The 27,097-nt window shown below is 45.3% G+C and overlaps 1 protein-coding gene across 2 annotated transcripts; it reads right to left on the bottom strand.

The window, feature by feature from the left end:
• Positions 1-5,443: 5,443 nt before the first annotated feature.
• Positions 5,444-26,610, bottom strand: LOC103300835 (aldo-keto reductase family 1 member C15-like). 2 transcript variants are annotated; one of them, XM_028134246.2, is made up of 9 exons: positions 26,473-26,610; positions 16,219-16,386; positions 15,192-15,308; positions 14,416-14,493; positions 13,282-13,404; positions 11,580-11,689; positions 10,694-10,859; positions 8,546-8,628; positions 5,444-5,591 (listed from the first exon to the last, which is right to left on the bottom strand). In XM_028134246.2, the coding sequence occupies exons 1-9, from the start codon at positions 26,563-26,565 to the stop codon at positions 5,549-5,551; spliced, it is 981 nt and encodes a 326-aa protein (XP_027990047.2). In that variant the 5' UTR covers positions 26,566-26,610; the 3' UTR covers positions 5,444-5,548. The 2 variants fall into 2 exon arrangements, with proteins under 2 accessions (XP_027990047.2, XP_008155973.3); XM_008157751.3 differs by lacking the exon at positions 26,473-26,610 and adding an exon at positions 20,194-20,325.
• Between the last annotated feature and the right edge of the window lie 487 nt (positions 26,611-27,097).

Below are 27,097 nucleotides of genomic sequence, written 5' to 3'. Positions count from 1 at the left end.
ACCTCTTGGTCTCCCATGAGGGGGAGGGAGAGTTCATATTTCAGGGAAGATGGTCAGTGTGTTTCCCTATCAAAGAGTAACTTGTTAGACTATTTATGAATATTTCCCTTCCCTTGGCTGGGTGGATCCCCTCGTATGCAGTCCAGTGGTATCGGCCGGAAGCCAGGAGTTTCTATTAGCTCTCCTGTAGGGTGAAGTACCAGTCAAGTTCTGGGACAGTGGGGAGTATGGACCTATCCCAAAGCCAGTCACTGACTCCCCCTGTTACTGTTCAAACCTGTAGGCTTGGACTCTGCTGCCATCTCCTCAGCAGGGGTTGAGATGCAGAGTGGAGCAAGCTATATCCTCCAGGGCAGTATATTTGCCTTTTCCTAAGCTTTGGTTGCTGGGAGGGGCCTGCACCTCACTGGAAAAATGGTCACTGCAGTATGAGGTGGACAACAGATTGCAGGTCTCCCAGCTGCCACTGTTCCACCTTCCCCCAATGCTTCCCACCCCAGCCTCTCCTCAGGAAAATCCAGTCTGCACCCACCTCCCTCCACTGAAGCCTAGTCAGATGAGTGGCTGTAAACAAAAATCTTGTGTTCTGAGTAAAAACATAAAGCTTTTATCTCCAACTGGCTCTGCCTCTCCTTGGCAGTCAGAAACCCCATCACGTTTCACAGCTGGGTGTTATGTGGGCCTTTGTTCTCAGCTCTAGCACTCTGGGCTGGGGAGCCCAGCCTTGAGTCCAGGCTTCACTCCTCCAAGAAAACTCTCCTTCTCCCCCCACCCCCCCACCCCTGATCCTGTCCACCCCCACCCATCAACTCCACCTCCATGCAGACTCAAGATATCCCTCCTCACTCTGGGCTTGCCCCAAGGTGGGAGCGGGGCCAGCCCCTCTCAGGACCCTGCCCTTCCTTACAACTCTCCAGGTGATTTCTGCCTTCCCTTATTAAAGTCTCCTTTCCAGCTAGTCCTTAGTTGGTAATTCCTGGTGAATGTTCCCCAGTTTTTTTTTTCCAGTCTGGCCCTGGGAGGAGGTGCAAGAAAGGTCCACCTACTCCACTGCCATCTTGAAACCCCCTCAATGCTTCACACTTGTAGCGAGAAGAGGGACAGAAGGAAGCCCAGCATTGACATGCAGTGCAGCCAGTAGTCCCTCATGTCCACTGAGCTCAATGCTCCCTCACATACTCAGGCTCTCAGCTCTTCCACTGGTGCTGTCTCCAGAAAAACATACCACTAATTTCCCTATAGGCTCTCAGGGCTCCAGCAACCCAAACAGGGATCAGACTCCTGCTGCACCACAGCTGGACCCAGAATAGTCTCACTCTCCTCCACAAGAGTTGGAGCCTTAGTCTGGGGAGGGTGTTTAAAACCTGTACCTGGAATGCGGAGCCAAGATGGCGGCGGAGTTGAACGGCTGATCTGTTGCCTCTCATGGCAGTTTCGGAAATACAACTAAAAGATGGACTGGTGAGCGCGGCGACTCCTGCTCGCGTCTCTCCAGGCCGGGCAGCTGCTCCTCTCAGTCAGCACCTCAGCCGGGGCCATGGGCTCATCGGCGGCCACGGCAGCTGCTGTGGCGGCGGCTGCGGACTCGGCGCAGTGGCTCTCGGTGAAGGAAGAGACCATCTTTCTGCAGGACAGGCCCATCCGCGTCACCGACCTGGCTGAGCTGCCCAGTGAGATCCTCAGGGCCCCAGTGACCACCGACACCAACTTGGAGGAATTTTATGATTTCCCGTCTTACATTCAAGTCCTTTAGCCATTTTGAGAGAGGAGAACCAAGAAGGTGGCAAAGTTAAACAAATGAACTGCGCCACGCACAGCAATTTCAAAAATACAACTGGAGGACAGAGCGTCTGCCACCCAGAACCACAGGAGAGCTGGCTGAATGGTGGATTTACAACTAAGCGGGAAGAGGAAAGAGCAAACTCGGAGGGGATGAGGTGCGGAGGTGCGTGGGTTGGGCTGGTGGCGGGGGAAGGGACGTGCGACTTTTTTTCCAACCCTAAGGGAGATTAGCTCCCCATCACTCTGAAATCCAGCTTCTGGGGACACGCAGGAGACCCAGACGCCTGCGGAGAGAGGCTGGACTCTCGGCCTTCGTGTTGGAGAGTGGGAGTAACTTCCTTGCGGAGGTGCACCCAGCAATCAGTGTTTGCTGCGCTGGAGTGCAGGACGAGGGGGCTTAGAAACGTGGAAAGCAGAAAAAGCAGACTTGCAGCCATTGCGGTTTGCCACGCCATGGCCTGGTGGCGCCCTGAGACCCCACCCCGCCCTGAGACCCGCCCCACCCTGGGACCCGCCCCGCACGTTTTGCAGACCCTCCCTGCACGTTTTGCAGGCCCACCCGGGCTCCAAGCAGCGGCTTTTGCATGTGGGTGGCCTGCCCTGTGGCAGCTTGACCAGATGAACTGCGGTTCTAGTTGGACTGCTCCAGGGCCGCTCAGACAGGAGGAGGAAACTGCAGTTTTTGCTGTAACTCCTGCTGAGTGGCTTCAGGCAGTAGCTGACCTACACTCCATTGGAGACCCAGAAACGAGGGCATCTAGTGGTCTGTGTGAGATGACACCAGATTTCAACCACTCGCATAAGGGATACATTCAAGAGGCAGGCTTAGTGAGCGCCAAAGCCTTGCTGCAACAAGACCCGGCCCATAAACGTGTCTCCTGCACTGCAACTCTTCCTTTATAGACACAGAGGGTCCTCACGGCCAATTGGCCTGGAGGACAATTCCTCCCAGTGACACCAACAACAATCAAGACTTAACTACACAAAGGAGGACCAAGATGGAGGCATAGGGCGGACACCTGATTGTTGCCTACCACAACAATTTTGAGACTACAATGGGAGAGCAGAGCAGACACCATCCAGAACCACCTTAGGGCTGGCTGAGCAGATGCTCTACAACTAGAATAAAAGAGAGGGGTACGCGGGACGATGCTGATGCCGGTGAGCCAAAGATCACACTTTAAGAACTACGGCTCAGGCGACACAATGGCGGCCTGGAACGTGCTCGGTGCAGTTCCCCCAGCAGTCTCCGGCTGAGGGGACGGCTCCACTCACTGCCGAGCACGGACAGACGAGCCCCTGGGAGACATGGGGTGGGAGATTCCGCGCTTGCTGACCTCCAAGTCCTTTAAGAATCTCAATGCCCTGGAAATGGCCAGGTGCGCACACTCGGCGACCGGCCACCACTGCAGACCCAAGGGCCGACGCAGCAACCCTGGACCAGCCTGCCACCACACACCGGGCACACCGGAGCTTCGCCGAGCCCGCCGCCCAATGAGTTCTGCAGCAGCTACCCTGGAGCTCTGAGTAAATGGCCGAAGGAATTGCTGAGAGGGAATTGACCAACAGGAATTGGGATCAAGAAGACGAAGCCCCACTGGGTCCCGGGTGGGGGGGAGGCCGTGTGCCCCTGGGTCCGGGTGAGGCTGGAAACTGGGTCCAGGTGAAGCTGGGTCTTGGGTCCAGGTGGGGCCGCCCCCCTGGGTCCGGGTGAGGCTATGCACCCCTAGGTCCGGGTGAGGCTGGGTCCCAGGTCCGGGTGAGGCTGCGCGCACCTGGGTCCGGGTGAGGCCATGCGACCCTGGGTCTGGGAGAGGCCATGCGCCTCTGGGTCCGGGTGAGGCCACGCGCCCCTGGGTCCGGGTGAAGCTAGATCCCGGGTCCGGGTGAGGCTGTGTGCTCCTGGATCCGGGTGAGGCTGGGTCCTGGGCCCGGGTGAGGCCACGTGCCCCTGGGTCTGGGAGAGGCTACGTGCCCCTGGGTCCGGGTGAGGCCACGCGACCCTGGGTCCGGATGAAGCTGGATCCCAGGTCCGAGTGAGGCTGTGTGCCCCTGGATCTGGGTGAGGCTGCACGCCCCTGGGTGCGGGTGAGGCCGTGCGCACCTGGGTCCGGGTGAGGCCTCACGCCCCTGGGTCCGGGTGAAGCTGGATCCCGGGTCCGGGTGAGGCCGTGTGCCCCTGGATCCGGGTGAGGCCGCATGCCCCTGGATCCGGGTGAGGCCACGCGACCCTAGGTCTGGGAGAGGCCACGCGCCCCTGGGTCCGGGTGAGGCCACGCACCCCTGTGTCCGGGTGAGGCCACGCGCCCCTGGGTCCGGGTGAAGCTGGATCCCGGGTCCGGGTGAGGCCGTGTGCCCCTGGATCTGGGTGAGGCTGGGTCCCGGGTCCAGGTGAGGCTGCACGCACCTGGGTCCAGGTGAGGCCACGCGCCCCCTGGGTTCGGGTGAGGCCGTGCCCCTGGGTCTGGCCGAGACCAAACCAGAGGGAGTTGGACCTGCATTACCACCATTTGTCCACCATCCAGAGCTGAGGGGTCAGTGCCGACATGTACACATAAGGAACTGGTGGACATTGATATTGGGTCTCCAAAGAACTGTTGGTCCAGAAAGAAACTCACTACAGACTGATTCATTAGCCTGTCAGCATAACTATTATTGCTCGTCTCACATTCAGTTCTTATAAGTATATCTCTAGTGACACATGATCTCACTCATCTAGGGGAAATGATGAACAACATAGACTGATGAACAAGAAAAGAACCAGAAACAAGGAGGCATCGATCGGACTATCGGGCCTGAGAGGGAGGGTAGGGGAGGGTGGTGGGAGGGGGGAGAGATCAACCAAAGGACTTGTGTGCATGCATACGAGCCTAACCAATTGTTAAGGTCAACAGGGGGTTGGGGCATCCGTGGGGAAGGGTGTGGGATGGGAATGGGGGGATGAGGACAAATATGTGACACCTTAATCAATAAAGAAATTAAAAATAAAATAAAAATAAATAAAACCTGTACCTGGTATAAACACAGTGAGCCCCCTTCTCCCTCAAGTGCTCCCACTCTCTTCCTTCCTACTTTCATCTCCCTCACAGCCCTGCTGCTCCAACCACATGCCTCAAGACATTTCTTATTTGAGTTTAATTCTTGTCTATGTTATTTATTGATAAAACAATGGCACATAAAGGATGTTCAGTGAAGATATGCTGAATGAATAAATGTGAGTGGTAAAATATGTGAGAACTAATCACAATGGCAAAATGTAGGCAGATGATTATTAAATTAAATTAATTAATAAGATGTGCTGCTTTATAACAGTAAAATATAATACTGGGATTTAAAAATAATATTTGGTTACTGGGATAAAATACTTATGCTAAGTAGAAAAAAGTATACAACCTGTAGGTTGAAGGTGATTTCAATGTTGTAAATGAGCACATACATTTTGTATAGGGAAATCATGAATGCAAATGCCCCCAAGTTCCAGAATTTGTAAATTTGCTAAGTACAGACTATCTTTGTTTCCTTTCTTTCCCTTTTATTGTCCCAATTTTCTGTCATTTGTATATATTATTTTAATTCTCAATAAAAACAAACATCCTTATTTGGAAGTATTTATTATTTCATAAAATAAAAAGATTTTTAAAAAGAAGACAGGGAAGCAGCATGAAACTTCAGAACTGCTTTTAATCACCTCCCCCAAGTGCAGAAATCCTCTTCACACCCCTGGAAGCAGGAGATTCAGGAAGAACTCATGGTAGATAGTTGATGGTCAATATTCTTCAGAAAATGGATAATAGGGGTGATCAACAGCACTGAAAGAGAAAGAGGGATAATCATTTACTAACTCGGCCCCATGCTGCCAAAGAGAGGGTTTCTCTGTGGTTGCAGTCAGGATGGGCTAAAAACTCTCTATTTCCAACCATGCTCTTCCTTCTGCCTCAACACGTAAACATGCAGCACCTGGTCCATGTGCTCAATCCCCACATTCACATGTGGTAGAAAAGACAAGTGACAGGTAGTTTGCTTTAGGTTAGCATTTGCCATAGGATGTAGGAGCCAGGGCTGAAATGTGGAGGTTGTTTCAGCCCACGTGTCACTTTTGTCCCTCGATCATGAGAACATTCACAGTGAGAATTCTGCTGCTCTTTTAAACCAATTCATTCAAGAATTCAGGGTCCTCCTGTAACTCTCTTGAGGAGCTAATATGTATACCTGCCAAATGAAATTATTGCTTTCATACAATTTATAGAAGTACTTGTCCAGGTTCTTATTTTCCTTTTAAAATTTGTCCTTTCTGATTTGATTTCATTAAAGAGTGCATTCTAAGAAATTCTGTGTGCCAGGACCTGTGTGTTGACAAAGGTATAGGAAGACAGCTACATACAATCACAGGCCTGATAAAGATCACAGACTTTGACTTTAAAGCCCTAGGAACAAAAAAGTTACTTCCCACATTTTTTCATTTATAATGTCTTTTCTCAAATTTACAAACATAGCTTTACAAACAAGGAGAGTTTTGAGATCTTTCTTTTGAAACCCAATCTTTTAAAAAATATATATTTTATTGATATTTTACAGAGAGGAAGGGAGAGGGATAGAGAGTTAGAAACATCGATGAGAGAGAAACATCTATCAGCGGCCTCCTGCACACTCCCCACTGGGTATGTGCCTCCAACCAAGGTACATGCCCTTGACCAGAATCAAACCTGGGACCCTTCAGTCTGCAGGCCGACGCTCTATCCACTGAGCCAAACTGGTTAGGGCTGAAACCCAGTCTTTATTCTATAACTAAAATTCTATTCCCTTATCTCTAAACTCCTCTCATTTGATGAGTCTTCCTTCTCTTCAATCCTGAGACCCTCTTGCAGTAACTGAACAAGGGGCCTGCAGTGTTTTTGAATAAGTTGAAGTCAAGGAGTCAGGGGCTGCCAGGGGCTAGTCTCCTGAGGAACAAAGGTGACCCTGAGCAAGTCCGAAATCCAGAAACCAGAGAAATCCAGAGGATCTTATGTTGGTGTACGCCCCTGGGGACACATCAGTCACTAGGGGCAATTAATTTTGTGACCCATTTATACATTTTGGTGAGATTATATGACTGAGGAAATGGGGCTTGTGATGAGGATAAAAGGCCAACGGAGGGAGAAATTTGGAAGAAGTGGACAATGCCTTGGAAAAGGAATACCCAGTTAAGGGGAAATGCCACTGACCCTTCGGGGAAGAGGTGGAAGCGGGTCCAAGGATGACTTTCTGACACCCACATACACTTGCCTTCCTGGGCCCGTCCTCCATAAAGAATATTAATGTTACATTTTATAGTTGTGTTAGGACAAAAATGAATAGAGTCCTGGCTGGATTCATTACTACATGATCATTAATATAACCATGTTTCCTTCTGATTTTAAAAAGCATTAACGATGAAACATTTCCATAGGCTCCTCTAAACAATACTATAAATGGAACCGCTTTAAAATAGAGCCAGAGCTGCCACGCCAGAGGAACTAATTCCCCAGCATGTCTTATGCCTCACACTTATGGAATGTTAAAAAAGGCAAAATATCCTTTGGACTGGGCATAGGCAACACTTCTCAGGAAACAGTTTGCGAGGATAACAAGAAAACAGTTATCGTGAGTAATGTACTGATAACTACTAGACTGAAAATTAAAAACATTCTTTAGAATTAACATCACCGCTTTCCTTCTGGAGATGTAATTATTGTTCTCCTTCCCTTTCTTATAAATACCCATTGCCTTTGTCTCACAATCTGAACATTATTGGGGCTTCTATCTAAATTAATGTTTTCCCATTAGCAATTCTTATTGATCTCAACAAGAACTTGTTCCCTCTTACTTTGAATGGCCTTTTATTTTGAGACTAGAGGCCTGGTGCATGAAAATTCATGCACAGGGGAGGGGAATGACCCTCAGCTCAGTCTGCACCCTCTCCAATCTGGGACCCCCAATTCAGGACTGCTGGATCCCAACCACTCACCTGCCTGCCTGCATGATTGCCCCTAACCACTTCTGCCTGCCAGCCTAATCACCCCCTAACCACTACCCTGTCAGCCTATTCAATGCATAACTGTTCCCCTGCCAGCCCAATGCCCCTAAATGCCCTCCCCTGCCAGCCTGGTCAACCCTAACTGCCCTCTGCTGCTGACCCAGTCACCCTAACTGCCCTCCCCTGCCTGCCTGGTCGCCCCCAACTGCCCTTCCCTGCTGGCCGGGTTGCCCCCAACTGCTCTCCCCTGAAGGCCTGGTTCCCCCCTAACTTCCCTCCTTTGCATGCCTGATCATCCCCAACTGCCCTACCCTGCTGGTCTGATCGCCCACAACTTCCCTCCCCTGACGGCCATCTTATGTGTTGGAGTGATGGTCAATTTGCATATTATCCTTTTATTATATAGGATCAGCACCCCTAAAGTATAGTGTGCAGTAGGTACTGAGCCTTCTATGTCAAATGGGTAAGTCAGATCTTAGTGGGGGTATGTATACCAGGCACAGGAATTAGGGCATAAAAGTCATGTATTCACCATAATGGCAAACTTTGGCCATTTTACCTATGGTCTGTTCTGGGCCCTGCTCACATTTCTGTTGGGTCAGAGACTGAACCTGGAGTAAACCTCTGGTCTGAGGTCACCAGGAAGCTCCAGATTTACTTCTGCAGTAGAAATCAGGCCCATCTTTCCTATTTAAGGAAGCTGAGTCCCTCTGCTAACCTACATATTACAGGAAAGAACCCAGGAAAAACAATCTACAAGTCACTTACAATGGTAATTTAAAAAATCGAGAATTTCTGTTCAGGCTGTCAATTGCTTTCATGTCTTCTGGAGACAATTCAAACTCCAAAACCTGGAAGGAAAGCAAGAATCACATTAAACTCTCCCCCAAGGCAGAGAGCTTCCACCTGGGAACATGAGGACCTCCTGGTGGACAGAGGCAAGGAGAACACTAGGGGAAGCATCCGCTGCCATCACTTCCAGGTGTACTGGCCTGAGAACTCCCCTCCTGGGTTCACCATGGCTCCTGTCCCTCTTCCTCTCCTCCTCTGCTCCGCTCCACAAAAGAAAGGCTTTTATAAGTCATCGACTCCAAATCTCTCTAAGTGAATTGTTCGCAACAGAAATAACAAAATGCTTTCCTCCTAAACAAACAGATAATTGAATAATCTGGACAGAATATCTGCAGACTGGATCAAACTTTAGTTCTTGCCTCCACCCTGCCATATAAACACCCTAAAATTTGATACAGCCTCAAACTTAAGCAAGCTTTGGAAGAGCAAACCCCTATAAAGGCCTCTTCAAGAAGCTACTGACTTCAAGAAAAGTGTTTGCTGATTATTCAACCACACACCTGCTCATTCTCTCTCTAGTCAGGCTTACTTCCCAGATAAATCTTTCTGATTTATCTTTGAGACACTTATAGTCCCAACATTCAGAAAGGCCTTCTTTCAAATAAAGTATCTCTTACTTAAGTCCAATTTGTTTTTGTTTGATGATATAATTGACACTCCCCTAATGGAGCATCAATTAATAGCAAAGCAGACAGCTCTTTTATAAGAAATATTAAAGTGGGAAGCTCATTATTTCATCCAGGAAATAATTTCATAGAAAACCCAGTGCCTCTATTTAGATCTATCTATTTTATCTATCTTTATCTATCTATCCATCTTTTATTCATCTTAAAAATGTACTCCAGAAGTGACTTGGTTGTCATAATGTATATGTTAAGTTGAACTGAAAAATAAAATGGGATTTTTCTGATTGGGTTTAACAATGAAATTTAGATTTGTCTATTAAATATTTGCATAAGCTGAATAAACTAAATATACAGCTTTAATGTTTTGGAGCAAATGCATGATAAATAATGTACTCTAAATGTCATATTTTGCAAATATTAAAATGATGAAATTGTTAGCTGTCAACTTAAAACGCAATAGAATTTACATAGTTCCTCATGAAGTTCACAATAAATAAGTTGAAGATCACTGATTGATCTAAGGCAGTGGTCGGCAAACTCATTAGTCAACAGAACCAAATATCACCAGTACAACGATTGAAATTTCTTTTGAGAGTCAAAAACTGACTTTTGCGTATGACTGTATGTGTGCACCTGCACGTGGTATTTTGTGGAAGAGCCAAACTCAAGGGGCCAAAGATCCGCATGTGGCTCGCCAGCCGCAGTTTGCGGACCACTGATCTAAGGGACCAGACAATATATGAGGGAGAGTTTATGGAGAGATATTCATAAAGATAAATTTTAAAAAATATGTTCATTTGTTAATGTGGTCAGTCTATACACTTGTATGTAGCTTCCTACCTGCCATGTGCTCTTCTGGGGAAAAGATATTAAAAGGTGACCCAGAGAGAGTCACTGCATTTAGGGTCTCCCAGTCTAGAGGGCATACTGACATATAAACAAGCAATTTTAGTTTAATAAGGAAAAAAATCACTAACAGTGCCATGTCAAGTGCTATGGTGATCCACAACTGTGCTGGGGTATCCCAGTGGTTTAACAAAGCAGCTAATCCTATTTGGGTTTGATATTGAAATACAAATAGGAGTTTATTCAGTAGAGAAGATGAAAGAGAGGAATCAGGGTTTTAAAAGTCCCTTACTGCATGGAAGGACTCTTAAAATTGATGAAGAAAAACAAACAACAACAACACAAAAAACCCCGCAGCAATGACGTGCGCTCAACATCGCACAACTAGGAAGCAGTAAAGCCAGGCCTAGAGGCCATAAAACCTAGGACTCTGAGGCTAGTGCTGTCTCTCCCACCCTTCCAAGCTGCCCCCATAGCACAGGGGAGAGATGCATGGGAAGGAATGAACATGGGTGCGTGCTGAAAGGCAAGAGAGATGGCCCCCAGTACAGTACCCGTTCCTCACTCTGGAGAGACAGTGGCCAGCCTGTACCTGGAAGTTCTCTTTGATTCTCTTCTCATTGAAGCTCTTGGCCAGGACCACTACCCCTCGCTGCACTTGGTAACGCAGGGCCACCTGACCTGGACTTCTATTGTGTTTCTTGGCAATGGCCTTCAAGATAGGGTCCTCCAAGAGAATGGGGCTATCCTTTTCCACCCTGAAAACAAAACCAGAGCATGAGATGTGAAGGGTGTAGGACCAGAAATTTAAAGTGTGCTGTTTCCTTTCCCCCAAAGTCCCAAAATAATCAAGAGAAATGTGTGTAGTACAGTGCATCCATTTATCAACATTGTATCACCAATATTTATGCATGACAAGCTGTGTAAATCATATCATAAAATAACATTTAGAGTGGGATTTGGAGTATGCATGAAACAAGAATGAAGGAATGGAGATGACTATGGAAGTTCAGTGACAGTACATGGGACCTCACTACACTATTGTGTTGGCTTTTTTATGTTTGAAGTTTTCCATAATAAAATGTTAAAGCTTAATTTAATTATTTTAAATTATTTGGGTTTGATATTGAAATACAAATAGGAGTTTATTCGGTAGAGAAGATGAAAGAGAGAAATCAGGGTTTAATTGTGTGTGTGTGTGTGTGTGTGTGTGTGTGTGTGTGTGTTTAATTATTGTTGATAATATTACAGATGTCTCCCATCTCCCCCCCTCCACTTTACCAGCCTCCTCCCAGCCCCTTCCTAGGTCCCAAAGAAAGCTTAACCTTTTGCACTCGGATGTCCAGTGTGACTCAACAGGATTAGCATTAGAATAAAGGAATCCAGAAAAAAGCAAGCGAGTGCAAAGGGTTAATTTTAAAAAGTGATCCATCACTAATAGAGTTGCTGACAGAGGTTAAGTCTGATATTCTCATTACCAGTTTGGGTCTCTTTGGGACCCCAGGGCACTGTAGGCAACAAGAACAATGTCCTTGGACTTGCAGAATTCCAAGAGTTTGCTCTGGTTGAGATACGGGTGACATTCCACCTGTGAATTGCCAAGACCAGAAGGTATCAGAATACATGAACCAATATCACATAAATTTGAAAAGCCTTTGAATGAATATATGTACCATATTTTCCAGATTGGTCATTTTCTCATGCCTCTTCTGAAATACCTTCAAATGCTATTAGTTTTCAGATGTGATAAAACACTTTCTTATTTTTTATTAGTGCTTAAAATGATTAAAGACTGTTATACCTGTTCTGTGACCTCCACATGTTATTTCCTATAGAAAGAAACTAAGATTCCTTAGAAAAAAATGGCTGATTCCAATACTGGGCAGAAAAGCTACAAATTGAGCCTAGGACATCTTTCATTCTAGAAAACAAAGAGGACAGGAAAGACACAAAGTGTTGTCAGAAGCATCTTCTGATTAACATGATGACAATTCAATCATTGATAAGAAAGTAACTATATTTGTTGAAATTCATGAATTCACAATTACATATTGAAGTGAGAGACATATTTTATACATTATGAATCATTTTCTACAAATATATTCCTAGAAGTAATTAAGCAAAATGAAGAGTATAAATATTTGCCTGGCTTCTTGCATGATTTTCAAACTGTTTCAAAAAAGGGATATACAACTTTATAATATCATAGTGATTGAACATTGGCAGCATTGTTATTTTTAAAAATTATTTATTTAAATGAGTTATCCACTTCCTCACTTTCCACTTCTTTGCTCTCTTTATGGCTTTTCCCCTTACCACTCTGTAACTGCTCCTGCTATGTTTCCCATGAACTCTATGTCATAAAACCCCATACTTTTTCTATCCCTAGTTGGATTGGCTGCTCCCAGCAGGATCCACCCCATGGCTCATGCAAACCTTTTCAAGGGTCTTCTTTGGTTTCCTTGACACCACCTGGTCTCATTTTCTTCCTCCTTATCTGCCAACTCCTGCTCAATCCCCTCACCAGTGCCTCTTTGCCTAATCTTTAAATGTTGACTTTCCTGCCCTCTTCCTGTTCATTCTTTGAAGTTCCTTAGGAGAGGGAACACATTTCTCTGAGTTTAATTGCCACCCATAAAGCAATGGCTCCAAAATATGGACCTCTCCTCTAGCCTTGACAGCCTGCCTAAGCTCCAGAACAACACTACCACCTACCAACTCAGCATCTCTACTTGGATGTCTCCTGGGAACCTCCAACCCACCTCTGAATAACTGAAGTAATGATCTCCCCAACCCACTCAACATGTTCCTTCTCTGGAATTTCCTATTGTTATAAAAAGAACAATTACCTGTGCAGTTGGCATCAAGCCAAAAACTTGGAGACACTTAATCAAGAAAGAAGATGTGGCCCAGTCAGGGTGGCTCACTGGCTGTGTGTTGACCTATGAACTAGGAGGTCAGGGTTAAATTCCAAGTCAGGGAACATGCCCGGGTTGCAGGCTTAATCCCTAGTAGGGAGCGTGCATGAGGCAGCCAATCAATGATTCTCAACATTGGTGTTTCTATCTTTCTCTACCTCTCTCTTCCTCTCTGGAATAAATGAAAATACATATTTTTTTTAAATAAGGAAGAGGATGTGAAGGGCAGAAAGCAAAAGAGTTGCCATGGTCATGCACTCACCTGGTTGCAGACGGGCTTGTACTTGAGCCCTGGCTTGTTCAGGATCATCTCCAGCAGTTTGTGATTGAAATTGGACACCCCAATGGACTTGGTTAAACCTGCATCCTTACACTTCTCCAGAGCCTAGGGAGGAAGGTCATGTGAGGCAAATCTTTAGTACAGTTCAGCCCTTTCATTTGACATTGAACTTTGTAAAGACTGGAGATCTGTCTTAACATACATAATTATGTGGCTGAACCAAACAGCTTTATCACTTGGACATATTTTTTCCTAGTGTACTTTATTGGTATGTACACACAGCTTTTGTCCTTGAGTCTGTGACATGCACACCCAGGGCGATAAATATATATTAAGATGCTTTTAAATTCCCCTCATCTCCCTGCCTCTTTTATGGTGTGTAATATGCTGTTAGGCACATAACACATGGTATCATAGTTAAGGGCAAAGAGGAACTCTTAGGTTTTCCACTAGTTAAAGTTTTTATGCTTTCTCTCCCCTGGAATGGTGAAACAAGTGTATGGAATGGGGTGTAGAAGACAGGCTTTTTCTCCTCCTGCTAAGCAGACCACAGCTTCCCCCTCTCTGGTGTGTTTATCTGTCCTGGGATAGAGCTCTAACTCCTCTGGAGTTTGCTTCTGAACATGCCCCTTTTAGAGCTCACAGACTCAACCAGATAAGAGTGGCAAAGAAACTCCTACTTAGGACCACAGAAGTTTACATTAAAAGAAGACCTTAGTGCCCTGCAGGCATGGCTCAGCGGTTGAGCATTGACCTACGAACCAGGAGGTCATGGGTTCAATTAATGGTCAGGGCACATACCTGGGTTGCCAGCTTAATCCTCAGTGTGGGGTGTGCAGGAGGCAGCCAATCAATGATTCTCTCATCATTGATGTTTTTATGTTTCACCCTCTCCCTTCCCCTATAAAAATCAATAAAAACATTTTTTTAAAGTAGGCCTTAGCTGTGATCCCGTTCAACTCCCTTGCTTTACAGATGAGAATACCAAACTACAGAGGAGTTTGGTGACATGTCTGAGGACAGACAATGGATGGAGCCAGAACCCATTTCTTCTGATCCCCATGCACTGATGTCCACCTTATCCCACTGACTTTGGGTGGCAGTAGCAGTACGTACCTCCCAGGTGTCACGCAGGTCCACTGTCTCTAAAATAAATTTCCCATTGGCATCTTTAGGCATAAGCTCCTCTCCAGGCTGGAATACAGGGAAGGGAGAAGAAAGAATTTTTTTTAAAGAATGATCTTCCTTGTGCCTAAGTAGCTTGGTAACAAAACCTTCAAGAGGCTGTTATTACTAAGCAGTGTGTGTGTGTGTGTGTGTGTGTGTGTGTGTGTGTGTGTGTGTGTGATGTAAGAGAAGACTTTGGGGGAAAGGAAGATAAAAATCAGTTGAAGCAACTCTCTCCCATTTACCTCCACTTTCCTGTCCACACACTCCCCCAAAATTCCACTACGAATGAGTTCCCCTACAGTTAGAATTGATTTTGTTTCTCAAGGACAGGCTTGTTTGGATGATGGGATTTCCCTTTACTATTAAGAATGTGTTTTAGTTCCAATTTATGTTAACCCATATCTCAGAGATAGTGAGAACACCAGATGTGCTAGCAAATGTCCACTGAGGAGAGGCTGGACCAGTGATACTCAAAGGAGCCCAGTGTACCAACATGGACCACCCTACAGTGCCTCCCTCTTGACTGGGCTGAGAGGTCCATGTGCAAGGGACCCTCCCCCTAAAGAGGTGTGGACTTTCATTGTGTTTCTACTATCTTTGTAACTCAGCTTTCTTGAGACCCTCTTCAATAAGGGGAGCACATCACTTAGACATGGAGGGCAGTGTCTTCAACTCTTTGATGTGAAATACTCTTGGGCATAACAAGGAAAACAAAAGCTGACCTTCATAGCTATTGGCACATGAATGATGAATAGATCTACATAGTCAAGTTGAAGTTTCTTCAGTGACCTTTCCAGGGCAGGTCGAACCAATTCTGGTCGAAAGAACGTAGACCAAAGCTACAATAACAAAACAAACAAAAATATTTTAAATGGTTTGTGATGTCACACATTTGGGAACTGAAATTAAACTTCATGGTTAAGAGATTGAGCAGTGAGTAACCAACCACTGTGGTGGTCTCAAAATAGGAAGTTCTGGGGCTAAATTTACGTTACTTACTATAAATGAGGTTTTTAATGGGATACTGAGATTTATTTGAGTGACTATAAGAAAACTGTCAATAAAACATAGATGGGCCAGGAAAAGCAACCTAAATGTTTCAAGGATTAGCAAACACATTTCTGAAAGGAGAGTCAAGAAATGTCAGGCAAGGGGAGAGGGACTCTACTGCCCTACATAGGAAATGCCTGGAAGCAGGACCGCTGAGAGGCCCACATTCTGAACACAAATCATCATTGACGTGGACACACATAGGACCATTCTGTAGAGACCTCTGCTCTCTTTGTGTTGGAAGCAGGGTTTTCCACCTAAGAAAACTTTTACAAATTTCAGCCAATTCAGCGCTGACTTGAAAACAGTCTTTCCTGGTCTGGTTCCCCTCTCAGGATAATATGTCAACCTCACTTGGATATGTGCTGAGAGAATTTGCTGAAGGATGAAAGGAGTGGACCCACTCTGCAGTGGCTCAGTCAATCCACAAGCAAGATGGAGAAGTTAAGTGTCTTTATTCGTGTTTTACATATGAATGCTGACCCTTGTTCCAAGAGTCTGAGCAACTGTGTCCCACCCTTAACACAACCCCAGCAGAGCAATCCTTTTCTTCTTTCTGTTTTTCTATAATGGGACTTTACAATATCAGAAGATAAAGAAATTATTCAAACCAAGTTCAGAGATTTTTGTTTTGTATTTGTTTTTTTCCAAATAGCCTATGTGCTCTGACAAGGACCTCCTGTCACTCACTCACAGCACCTTGGTGGTGTAGAATAGGTCCTCTCTCTTCACAGTGCCATCCGCAATCTTCTCTCGAAGTGCCTTGCCGACCTCCACCTCATTTTCATAGACGTATGCTGCGTCAATGTGACGGAAACCTACATCGATTGCCACTTTGGTTGCCTCAGCGGCCTTGCTCTTAGGAACCTATAAAATATGAATAAGGAGGGTTGGCAGTTGACCTGACTCAGAGAGATGCAATTTATTTCCATAAGAGCTGTTTCTACCTGTCTCCTGTTCCTGTTTGATGGGACAGGTCCTGGCAACAAACCTGTACTCTGGGGGCATGGATTAAACTCCAATATATCCTCTAATCTGAAACGAATTAGTGAAATGGACTCCACCAGGCAACATGGGAAATTAAGTCATTTAATAAAGAATTTGTTCCACAGGTACACCCTCTCATCCTCACTCCTTGTTTCCCATTGGGGGAATTTATGTTGCCTGTTTGCTCAGCTTTAGCATCTGCCAGATTAAAGGATCTGGTTCCCAGTGGAAGAAAGCTTCTACCAGGTGACACAGGGAAGGGTTCCACCTACCCGAATGCCATGACTACTCCCTAGTCATTCAGGGCTCACATGCCAGGAGAGCCCAAGTTTACCAGCAGATTACTATGTGGACAGTGGTACTTGATCCTGCTTTTCAGAAGAAGACAGAGTGGCCTCTATGTGATGGTGGCAGGGAGGAGCATGTCTGGAGTTCAGACAAGTCACTAGGGCAGCTCTTGGTGCTTCTATGAGTGGTAATAACCATGAAGGAACAATGGTAGCAAGTACCTCTGGGCAAGGAAGGGTGTGGTAACCAGGTGTTCAGACCTGTCAGTGATATGCCCCATTATGCAAGCAACCTAGACCAGCAGAAATAGTGCCTGAGTGTGACCAGGATCTAGAATGGCTGGCAGAGAGGGCAGGAAAGATTATAATGGCCGTGGACCCAATTGGAGCAGTGGAGAACTCTTGGTTTTGTTGTAGTTGTTATTGTATTTATAGAGAGGTAGATAGATTACTAAATGACAGCATCAGGAATAATATTTTAATCTTATCCCAACTTTTTTGTTGTTACTATTAATCCTCACCTGAGGATACTTTTTAATTAATTTTTTTTAGAGAGTGTGGAAAGAAGGGAGGGAGGAAGGAGGAGAGAGAAACATTCATGTGAAGGAGACACATGGATTGATTGTCTCTCGTATGTATGGGATCAAACCTCCAACCCAGGTACATGCCCTTGACCAGGAATCAAATCCACAAAGTTTAAATGCATGGGCTCATGTTCTAATGAAACTCAGGCAGATAGGGCAGGGGTCCAGTGGAAAACAAATGGAGGTGGGATATAGGCAGGGGCAGACATGGCGGCATGAACAAGCCTAATCACAGAAACCAATCTGGCAGAAATAATAAAATGTTTCTAGACTCAAAGAGGGAGGCATGAATAAACAAGAGAGGGCCTGCAGCAACCAGGTGTACGAATGCATAGAACAGTAAGTTCAGCATAGGAACAGAGAAGAATACATAGAAACAGGGCAAGTTCAGGTCTGTTTCTGGGCAAGAATTGAGGGAATCAATCAGGTGATGACATGGATAAATATAGAAGCAGCTTGTAGCAAATATATAACCCTGGACTACCATGCTTGACCAGGCAGCCTATTATTGTGCACTATAGGAAGCCGTTATAGGGTTAAACCTTGGAGTCACAAACAAGTCCCAGCTTGGAGGGCAGAGCCCTCTAAGCATAATTAAGCTTGATCTTGTGACTGCTCCCTAGATCTTTCCTGGGTAGCTAATGGGCTGTGGGAGGTGCAGCAAGTACTGCCAAAACAAGTGAAACTTACAAGAACATTGTAAATTACCTTGTTTGCCCCTGACTATATATAAAGCATCAGCTTTGCAGTCTGGATCTGCTCTGTGGTCTCAGCCAGGCACAGAAGATCCACCTAGACCCAGATTATTCTCTTGTCTGTCTTTTTCTTCATCCTTCACAGCCCTCCCTCAGGCTTGCCAAACCCTAGACTGTGCTGTCGTGGCCCAGTGCACCCTCCTCATTAAGGGAGTTTGAATCTGCTTGTAATAAGTTTTCCACACTTTTGCTTTTATCTTCTGCAGAGCTCATTCTTCGACCTTGTGAGACACGACCCTGGGAGAAAAACCCTTGGATTACTGTTCTGGTCCTCAGTATCACTAGGAACGAAAGAGTGTGATAACCAGGTGATCAGACCTGTCAGTGATTACCCAAGAAAGGCCTTGGAACCAATTGCAGCAGTGTAGGAAGTCCGTGTTACAAGTCTTAGTTTTGTTGTTGTTATTGCATTTATAGATGGATACATTACTGAATGAATAATCTATCATGATTAACATCATGAATAATTTTTAAATCTTATTCCAACATTTTTTGTTGTTGTTGTTAATTCTTACCCCAAGATGTTTTCATTAATTTTTAAAGAGTGAGAAGGGAGGGGCAGAGATAGAGAAACATTGATGCGACAGAGACACAATGATTGGTTGCCTCTGGCACATGCCCCCACCAGGGCCAGGGACTAAGCCTGCACCCAAGGTACATTCTGCTCCTGATCAGAATTGAACCCTCAAACCTTTAGTCCTTGGCTGATGCTCTATCAACTGAGCAAAATCAGCTAGGGCTGGACCATACTTCTTGTTCCTTCCCAGACCTGCAGTGAACTCCTGATAAGATTGGGGAGTTGCATTTAGAAAAAGAACTCTGATTAGGAAGCAGAAGATTCTACATATTTTGCTTTGACTTTTGTACTCACTAAGCAGATGCGCATGTTACTTTTATTTTAAAACATGTTTTTATTGATTTGAGAGAGAGAGAGGGGAAAGGAGAGGAAGAGATAGAAACATCCATCAGCTGCCTCCTGCCCTTCCCAGACTGGTGATCTAGCTGCAACCGGGATATGTGCCCTGACCTGGAACCTAACTGATGACCTCTCGATGCATGGGACTATGCTCAACCCACTGAGCCACACCAGCAAGGCACATGTTACCTTTATTCTTGGGAGGGGATTGTGGGATCTTTTGTTCTATTCTCTGTCTTTAACGAGATTAATAAAAGTTGGATATAGCGTATGTAAGACATACCCTGTGCTGACACTATAAAGTGGAGACATGGACAATTATGTCATTGAAAACAAACTTCCCTGTCTCAGAGCTATTGGTTATTAATATTCAATGACATTGCTCTGACAAGATGGGATGACTTTATCTCTGTCATTTATGGGGACAATCCCTCCCAGGCAACCACAAAACTGTCAATTCCCCACCATGACCAGAGTTGGACCCTAGTGCTTTGCAGTCCACCATGGGGACATGTGGGTAATACATCTGATGAGCAGCACAATTCTGTCTCCACTGTTACTTGTGCCTCCTCAGGTTTCCTTTCTGAATGCCTAACACTAGAACGATAATGGCTCCTTGCAGGACCAAGGTTTCAATGACAGGAATTCCCTGGCAAATACTTCCAGCCCCACAAACCCACAGCAAAGCTGCCAGAAGCATCATGTTAATTTCCCCTCCTCCTGGGCCCACTGCCCAGCAGGGGATCTAACAAAGCTCTGAGGGGGAGATGGGTCCAGGAAGCACAGCAGAGCTTAGAATTTAAACAAGTAAGAAATGAGAAGAATCAAAGCACTTACATGGGCTAGTTATTGAGGAATTAAAGATAATGCATGTAAAGTACTTAAAATACAAGGTAAGCATTCCATATACATTCAATAACCATACAGTAACAACAATAATAATAATAATATAATCCACCCTCAGAATTATCGCCTCTGACTCTGACTCCTCAGAGGCAACAGCTCATCATCCCACTGAGTACAAAGTCAGACATGGTGAAATGGAGGCCACATGAGTCCCTCCAAGCCACCACCCCTCCACACGTGTACTAGGCCCTGGTAGGGCTGTTTGCATTTCACCCGCTGGTACCCTGGGTTTGACTTACACCTTCAGAAGCAAAAGTGCCAAATCCAAGCACAGGCATGAAGTGCCCATCATTCAGTTTCACAGAATGAGTAGGTTTGGAGTCCATCACCGTTTACAGTCCTGGCTAAACTGGCTGACTTTCCTTCCTTTTCCTGACTGCAAGCCAAGTGGAAAGTGAAGCTCCAGATCATTTATTTCTACCACCCACCAGCGAGGCGGGGCTGGGATTGCCACTGCCCAGATTCCACAAAGAAACCAATCAATGGCTTTGTACTTCTTCCAGGTCCGGGCAGGCACAGATCCCAGAAAGAGCTATAGAACTGTCACGCACACACTACCTATTATTACCCCTCCTCGCCTTGCCACCCCCAGCCCCCATGAGGGGCGTCTGAATCTGCTTGAAATAAATTTTCCACATTTTTGCTTAAATCTTCTGGCCTTCGGAGCTCATTCTTCAGTGTCGTGAGACACGACCCCAGGAGAAAAACCCTGGGCTCACCATTCTGGGTATCAGTTTTGGGGGTTCAGTCAGAAATTCAACCTCTCCACATCAAACCGGCATTAGATCACCAGACAGAATGAAGAAGGACTGCAGGTTCAGGTTTACAGCAGTGCTCTAGGCCCATCAGCACTTTCTACAGTGCTCCCTGTGGTTCCTAGGGCCTTTGAATGTAAGCACCTCATCAAAAACCTTAGTCTGGGACATCTTCAAAAGTACAAGTTTCTGGGAAAAACTTGGCCACGTTTGCAGATCAAATTAACTCATTACAGCTTTGATTGCTAGATCATCTGCTTTCATCTTTGTTGCTAAAAGTCTGTAAAGTGGATTTGGAGTTGTTATAATGTTTTTTGTTTTGTTGGGAATATGGTTTGAAACTAAGTATGTTTAAAGTATGTTCATAAGGGTCAATCTAAGGAATGCTGGTTGTTTGCTTTTCTTGGTTATTGAGGATTGAGGCTTCTAAGAATTATTAATTGGAAATTATACGATTTAGGTTATAAAAGGCATGATGCATAGAGATGCATTTTGAAAACTAGCTATTCCTAAAAGTTGTAAAAAGGTTTGTGAAAATTATAAAAGGTTTATAAGAAAAATGTTAGATGGAAATAAAATCAAAGCCAAACAATGTGGGCAATTTGCAACCAGCTTGTAACTAACAAACCATTATCTTTCCCAGCCAAGGACCCAAAGCAAATGGTTTTAAAAACCTCCCTATAGAAAGGGAGGGGTAAAGGGGAAAGAAAGAAAGAAAGAAAGAAAAGGCCATTTTACTCCCTAGGCACAGAGGACTGTAGTCTTAAGGCTTGGCAAGGTAAAGGTGCATCTCATGATTTCTGAAAAGACCATAAAAAAAATAACAGGTAATCTTAAGAATTGATCTGTACCAGAATATTCAACAGAGCACTTTTGAGATATACAAACAGGAAGGTATACACACTGAGGAAACTTGATGGGTATTTCAAAAACATTAGAACCATCTCAGACATGTTCAATCGGGGACATGGGTTAGTACAGGCTTCCCCACATCTAGAGCAGGACAGGTGCCTGGTAGGACACACTGGTAAGTGCACACGGTCCAGTAGGTCAGTTCTGTTAAGTGGGATTATTACCCTAGATCTTGCAGTTAAGTGCAACTAGTTCAGCAGATCTTCTTTTGTGGTCGCACACAAAGAGGCACTAATCCTACATCATTTATGTAGGAGCGGTGCCCCAAACAGAGAAGGTAAGATCACAGAGGATGCTGGACATCTTTTTGTGTGTTTTCATACAGATGGAAGTACTTCATCCACACCCCGTGCAGATAGTCCTTGGGAAGCATTCAACGCATTGGTACGCACTCAACCCTTATACCCTTAAAGAGAAATGCCTGATTTTCTTTTCTACCCAGGCTTGGCCTCATTATCAAATAGCAGATAGAGAGAGACATAGTCCCCAGTGGGAAGTGTTAACTACAATACCATCTTGTAATTAAATCTTTTCTATAAGAGGGAAGGAATTAGTTTAAGTTTTCATATATCCAGGCTTTCTTTCCTTTAAGAAATAATAAAAAATTAAGTCAGCAATACAAAATTGAACCACAGCTCTTGACAACCTTGAACCCAAACAAAACCAGAGAGTCAAAAACCCCTAGGAAGGTGACTGGGCCTAGAGGCCCACAAAATACACCTAAGCTATTTTGTCCTCCTAATAATATAGAACCTCTGGAAGGACAAGTCCTACCAAGACCCAAGGGGACTCAGCCACCAAGCCCAACTACCATCTGCCCTCTCCAGGCAAAGGCAGGGGGATAATTTTGACCCACCCTGGTCCAGGTATCATTTTCCTTACAGGACTTAAGACAAACTAAAACAACTATGCCATCCCTAGGAAGCTGGTTGGCCCCTCTTCTCAGCCCCTTGTTTAGCTATTTCTATTACTTATCTGTGGCCCTTGCTTACTAAACCTCCTTGTTTTGTTTCTTCTCGAATAGAGGCTATAAAACTCCAAATGCAGCCCCAGATGGAAATGATTGCCTTTTACCCCTAGACCTGCTCCTCCAATGGGACCTGACAACAGCTCCCCAAAAATGCCCACTGTCAGCAGGAAGTAGCCAGAGTGATCATCCCCTGCTCCCAACAGCAGTTGGGGGGGTCTCCTAATCAGAAGGGAGACTAAGAAGTTTAACTTGAAACGCAGGCAGATAGGGCAGGGGTCCAGTGGAAAACAAAGGGAGGTGGGACATAGGCAGGGCAGACACGGCAGTATGAACAATCCTAATCACAGAAACCCATCTGGCAGAAATAACAAAATGTTTCTAGACTCAAAGAGGAAGGCATGGGGAAAAAAGAGAGGGCCTGCAGCAACCAGGTGTACGAACGCATAGAACAGCAAGTTCAGCATAGGAACAGAGAAGAATACATAGAAACAGGGCAAGTTCAGGTCTGTTGCTGGGCAAAAATTGAGGTAATCAATCAGGTGATGACATGGATAAATATGGAAGCAGGCTTGTAGCAGATATATACCCCTGGACTACCAGGCTTTACGGGGCAGCCTATTATTGTGCCCCCACCCCATGAAGCGAGTCTGAATCGGCTTGTAATAAATTTTCCACACTTTTGCTTATATCTTCTGCTCTGCGGAGCTCATTCTTTGGCCTGGTGAGACATGACCCTGAGAGAAAAACCCTTGGCTCACTGTTCAGGTCATCACTACTACTAGGCAAGAAAGAGTGTGATTACCAGGTGCTCAGACCTGTCAGTGATTACCCAAGAAAGGCCTTGGACCCAATTGGAGCAGTGTAGGAAGTCTGTGTTACAAATCTTAGTTTTGTTGTTGTTATTGCATTTATAGATAGATGCATTACTGAATGAATAATCTATCACGATTAGCATCATGAATAATTTTTAAATCTTATCCCAACTTTTGTTGTTGTTGTTAATCCTAACCCTAACCTGAGGATATTTTTTCCATTGGTTTTTCAGAGTGATTGGAAAGGAAGGAGGAATGGAAGGAGGGAGGGAGGGAAAGAAATATTCATGTGAGAGAGACACATAGATTGGTTGCCTCCTGCGTGTGAGGGATCAAACCTTCAACCCAGGTACATGCCCTTGACCAGGAATCAAACCCACAATGCTTAGATGTATGGGCTCATGCTCTAACCAAAGAGTAATACTGGCCAGGGCTCATTTCAAATTTTAAAAGAGGTCTTTTAATAAATTCCCCTTTTCCCGTAGGAAAATATTAGAACTCTGCCCGAAGTTCATACTCTCTACACCAGGCAATTTTCCATCCTTCTGTCTTCAGTCCTTCGTGTCTTCTGTTTCACACATGGGGAGGGGCTGTATGAGGCTGCCCCTTGGTCAGCATCAGAGCTTCTGTGAAAAGACTGCAGTAAAAAAGTGCCTCTTCTACTTGAATGGAGCCGATCCCACTGCTCATTAGATTGTCTGTGTCTGACATCAAGCCTTCCTGAAGCTCAGCTCACCTCCTCCTTAGAGCCTCTCCAGAATACCACAGCTCACATCAGCTTCCCTCTTTCAGAACACGTCAGCTTTCCCTGGCATTAATGATATAAACATTGTTAGGTAGCTGTTCAGCCCGGCATTCAGTGTCTTTATCTAGTTGTCAAAATGCCAGAAAAGCAGAACTATGATCTGTGTAAACTCTCCCCACTGCTAGGATAGATTTTACTATCAAGTTGAAGTTTACTCTTGACTGTGGAATTGGTTAATTGATTTATTAACTAATAATTACATATTCTACCTGGATTCTTTTGAGAGCCACACACATAAAAAATAAAAAAGCCATTGTTTCTTTCTTCCCACCAGGCCAAACCCTGGCTTATTCATCCTAATGTTTATCTCAGCCTCTGAGGTGACTAAATCAACATGCTGGTTTCACATACTGGGGGTTACATAAGGCTGTCCCTTGGTCAGCACCAGAAATGCTGTGAAAGGACTGAGGCGACAGGACACCTGAGCCAGATTAGGAGATTCTATAGCAAGAGCAGGTGGACGCAGGAGGTGCCTGGAGAGCTGGCGGCTGCTCCTCCCCTCACCACTCAGTCACTGCCTGTGGGCAAGTCAGCAGGATGTGTATAAGGCCTGCCTCGGGTGGCCAATGGTCAGTGCCTAATGACTAAATCTGAGACACTGAGTTTGCACCTGACTGAACAAAAGAAGTCACATGCATGGACACTGGACCATACTTTTTGTGGTTGTTAATTCTTATCCCAAGATGTTTTTATTGATTTTTTTAGGGAGCGTAGAAGGGATGGGCAGAGACAGAGAAACATTGATGTGTAAGAGACACATTGATTGGTTGCTTCCCGCACATGCCCCGCCAGAGCAGGGGATCAAGCCTGCAACCAAGGAATATGCCCTTGACTGGAATCAAGGCACAAATTTCAATCAGCAGGCCAACCCTCTATCCACTGAGCCAAACCAGCTAGGGCTGGGCCCTACTTCTTGTTCCTGCCCTGAACTGCAGTAAATTGCCAATGAAGTTGGGGGAGTTGCTTTTAGAAAAAAAACTGATTAGTATGCAAAAGAAGATTCTATATATTTCAATTGGCACTTTTGTACTCACTAAGCAGATGCACATGTTACTTCTATTTTAAAACATGTTTTTACTGATTTTAGAGAGAGGGAGAGAGAGAAGGGAGAGCGGGAGAGAGATAGAAACATCCATCAGCTGTCCCTGACTGTGCATCTACTAGTAGCTGCAACCAGACATGTGCCCTGACCAGGAATCTAACCAGTGACCTCTTGATGCATGGGGCGATGCTCAGTCCACTGAGCACACCAGTCAGGCACGTGTTATTTTTATTCTTGGGAGGGGATTATGGGATCTTTTGTTCTATTCTGTCTTTAATGAGAGTCATAAAAATTGGATATAACATATGTAAGACATACCATGTGCTGAAACTATAATAGTGGAGACATGGCTAATTATTTCACTGCAAACAAACTTCACTGTCTGATGGCTACTGGTTATTGATATTTAATGTCAGAGCTCTACTAAGATAGATTGGCTTTATATCTGTCATTTATGGGGGCAATCCCTCCCAGGCAACCACAAAACTGCCACTTCCCTACCATGACCAGAGTTGGACACTAAGAGCTTTGCAGTCCACCATGGGGACATGTAGGGAATACATCTGATGAGCAGCACAATTCTGTCTCCACTGTTACTTGTGCCTCCTCAGGTTTCCTTTCTGAATGCCTAACACTAGAACGATAATGGCTCCTTGCAGGACCAAGGTTTCAATGACAGGAATTCCCTGGCAAATACTTCCAGCCCCACAAACCCACAGCAAAGCTGCCAGAAGCATCATGTTAATTTCCCCTCCTCCTGGGCCCACTGCCCAGCAGGGGATCTAACAAAGCTCTGAGGGGGAGATGGGTCCAGGAAGCACAGCAGAGCTTAGAATTTAAACAAGTAAGAAATGAGAAGAATCAAAGCACTTAAAAAAGAATCATAGCACTTAACTGGGCTAGTTATTGAGGAATTAAAGATAATGCATGTAAAGTACTTAAAATACAAGGTAAGCATTCCATATACATTCAATAACCATACAGTAACAACAATAATAATAATATAATCCACCCTCAGAATTATCGCCTCTGACTCTGACTCCTCAGAGGCAACAGCTCATCATCCCACTGAGTACAAAGTCAGACATGGTGAAATGGAGGCCACATGAGTCCCTCCAACCCTTCTCCACCACTTCCCCCGCCTCCCCCTGCCGCCACGTCTGTACTAGGCCCTGGTAGGGCTGTTTGCATTTCACCCGCTGGTCCCTTGGGTTTGACTTACACCTTCAGAAGCAAGAGTGCCAAATCCAAGCACAGGCATGAAGTGCCCATCATTCAGTTTCACAGAATGAGTACGTTTGGAGTCCATCACCATTTACAGTCCTGGCTAAGCTGGCTGACTTTCCTTCCTTTTCCTGACTGCAAGCCAAGTGGAAAGGGAGGCTCCAGAATCATTTATTTCTACCACCCACCAGCGAGGCGGGGCTGGGATTGCCACTGCCCAGATTCCACAAGGAAACCAATCAATGACTTTGTACTTCTTCCAGGTCCAGGCAGGCACAGATTCCAGAAAGAGCTAGAGAACTGTCACACACACTACAGGAGCTAGGACTGTCTCTCCAGCACTGCTCACCCTGGACTCCTAAGTTAAAAAAACAACACACACAATTAACCATGGCAAGTTGTACTTGATAATCACAGCAGACTTACTCCACAAGACGCACAATAGTCACTAGGCTGGTCATCTCTAAACACTCATTCTACTCGAGGACGTTAGTGAAGGTCCTCACCCTTCATTTGGTAAAAAAATACCAGCAAGCCCCGGCCAGTGTTTCTCAACAGTTAGAGAGTCAGCCCATGCACTGAAGGATTTGATTCTGGTCAAGGACACATACCTGGGTTTAAAG

Source organism: Eptesicus fuscus, chromosome 2 (assembly GCF_027574615.1).
Source record: "Eptesicus fuscus isolate TK198812 chromosome 2, DD_ASM_mEF_20220401, whole genome shotgun sequence".
Lineage (NCBI taxonomy): Eukaryota > Metazoa > Chordata > Mammalia > Chiroptera > Vespertilionidae > Eptesicus > Eptesicus fuscus.
This window is presented reverse-complemented; position numbering and strand designations above follow the sequence as displayed.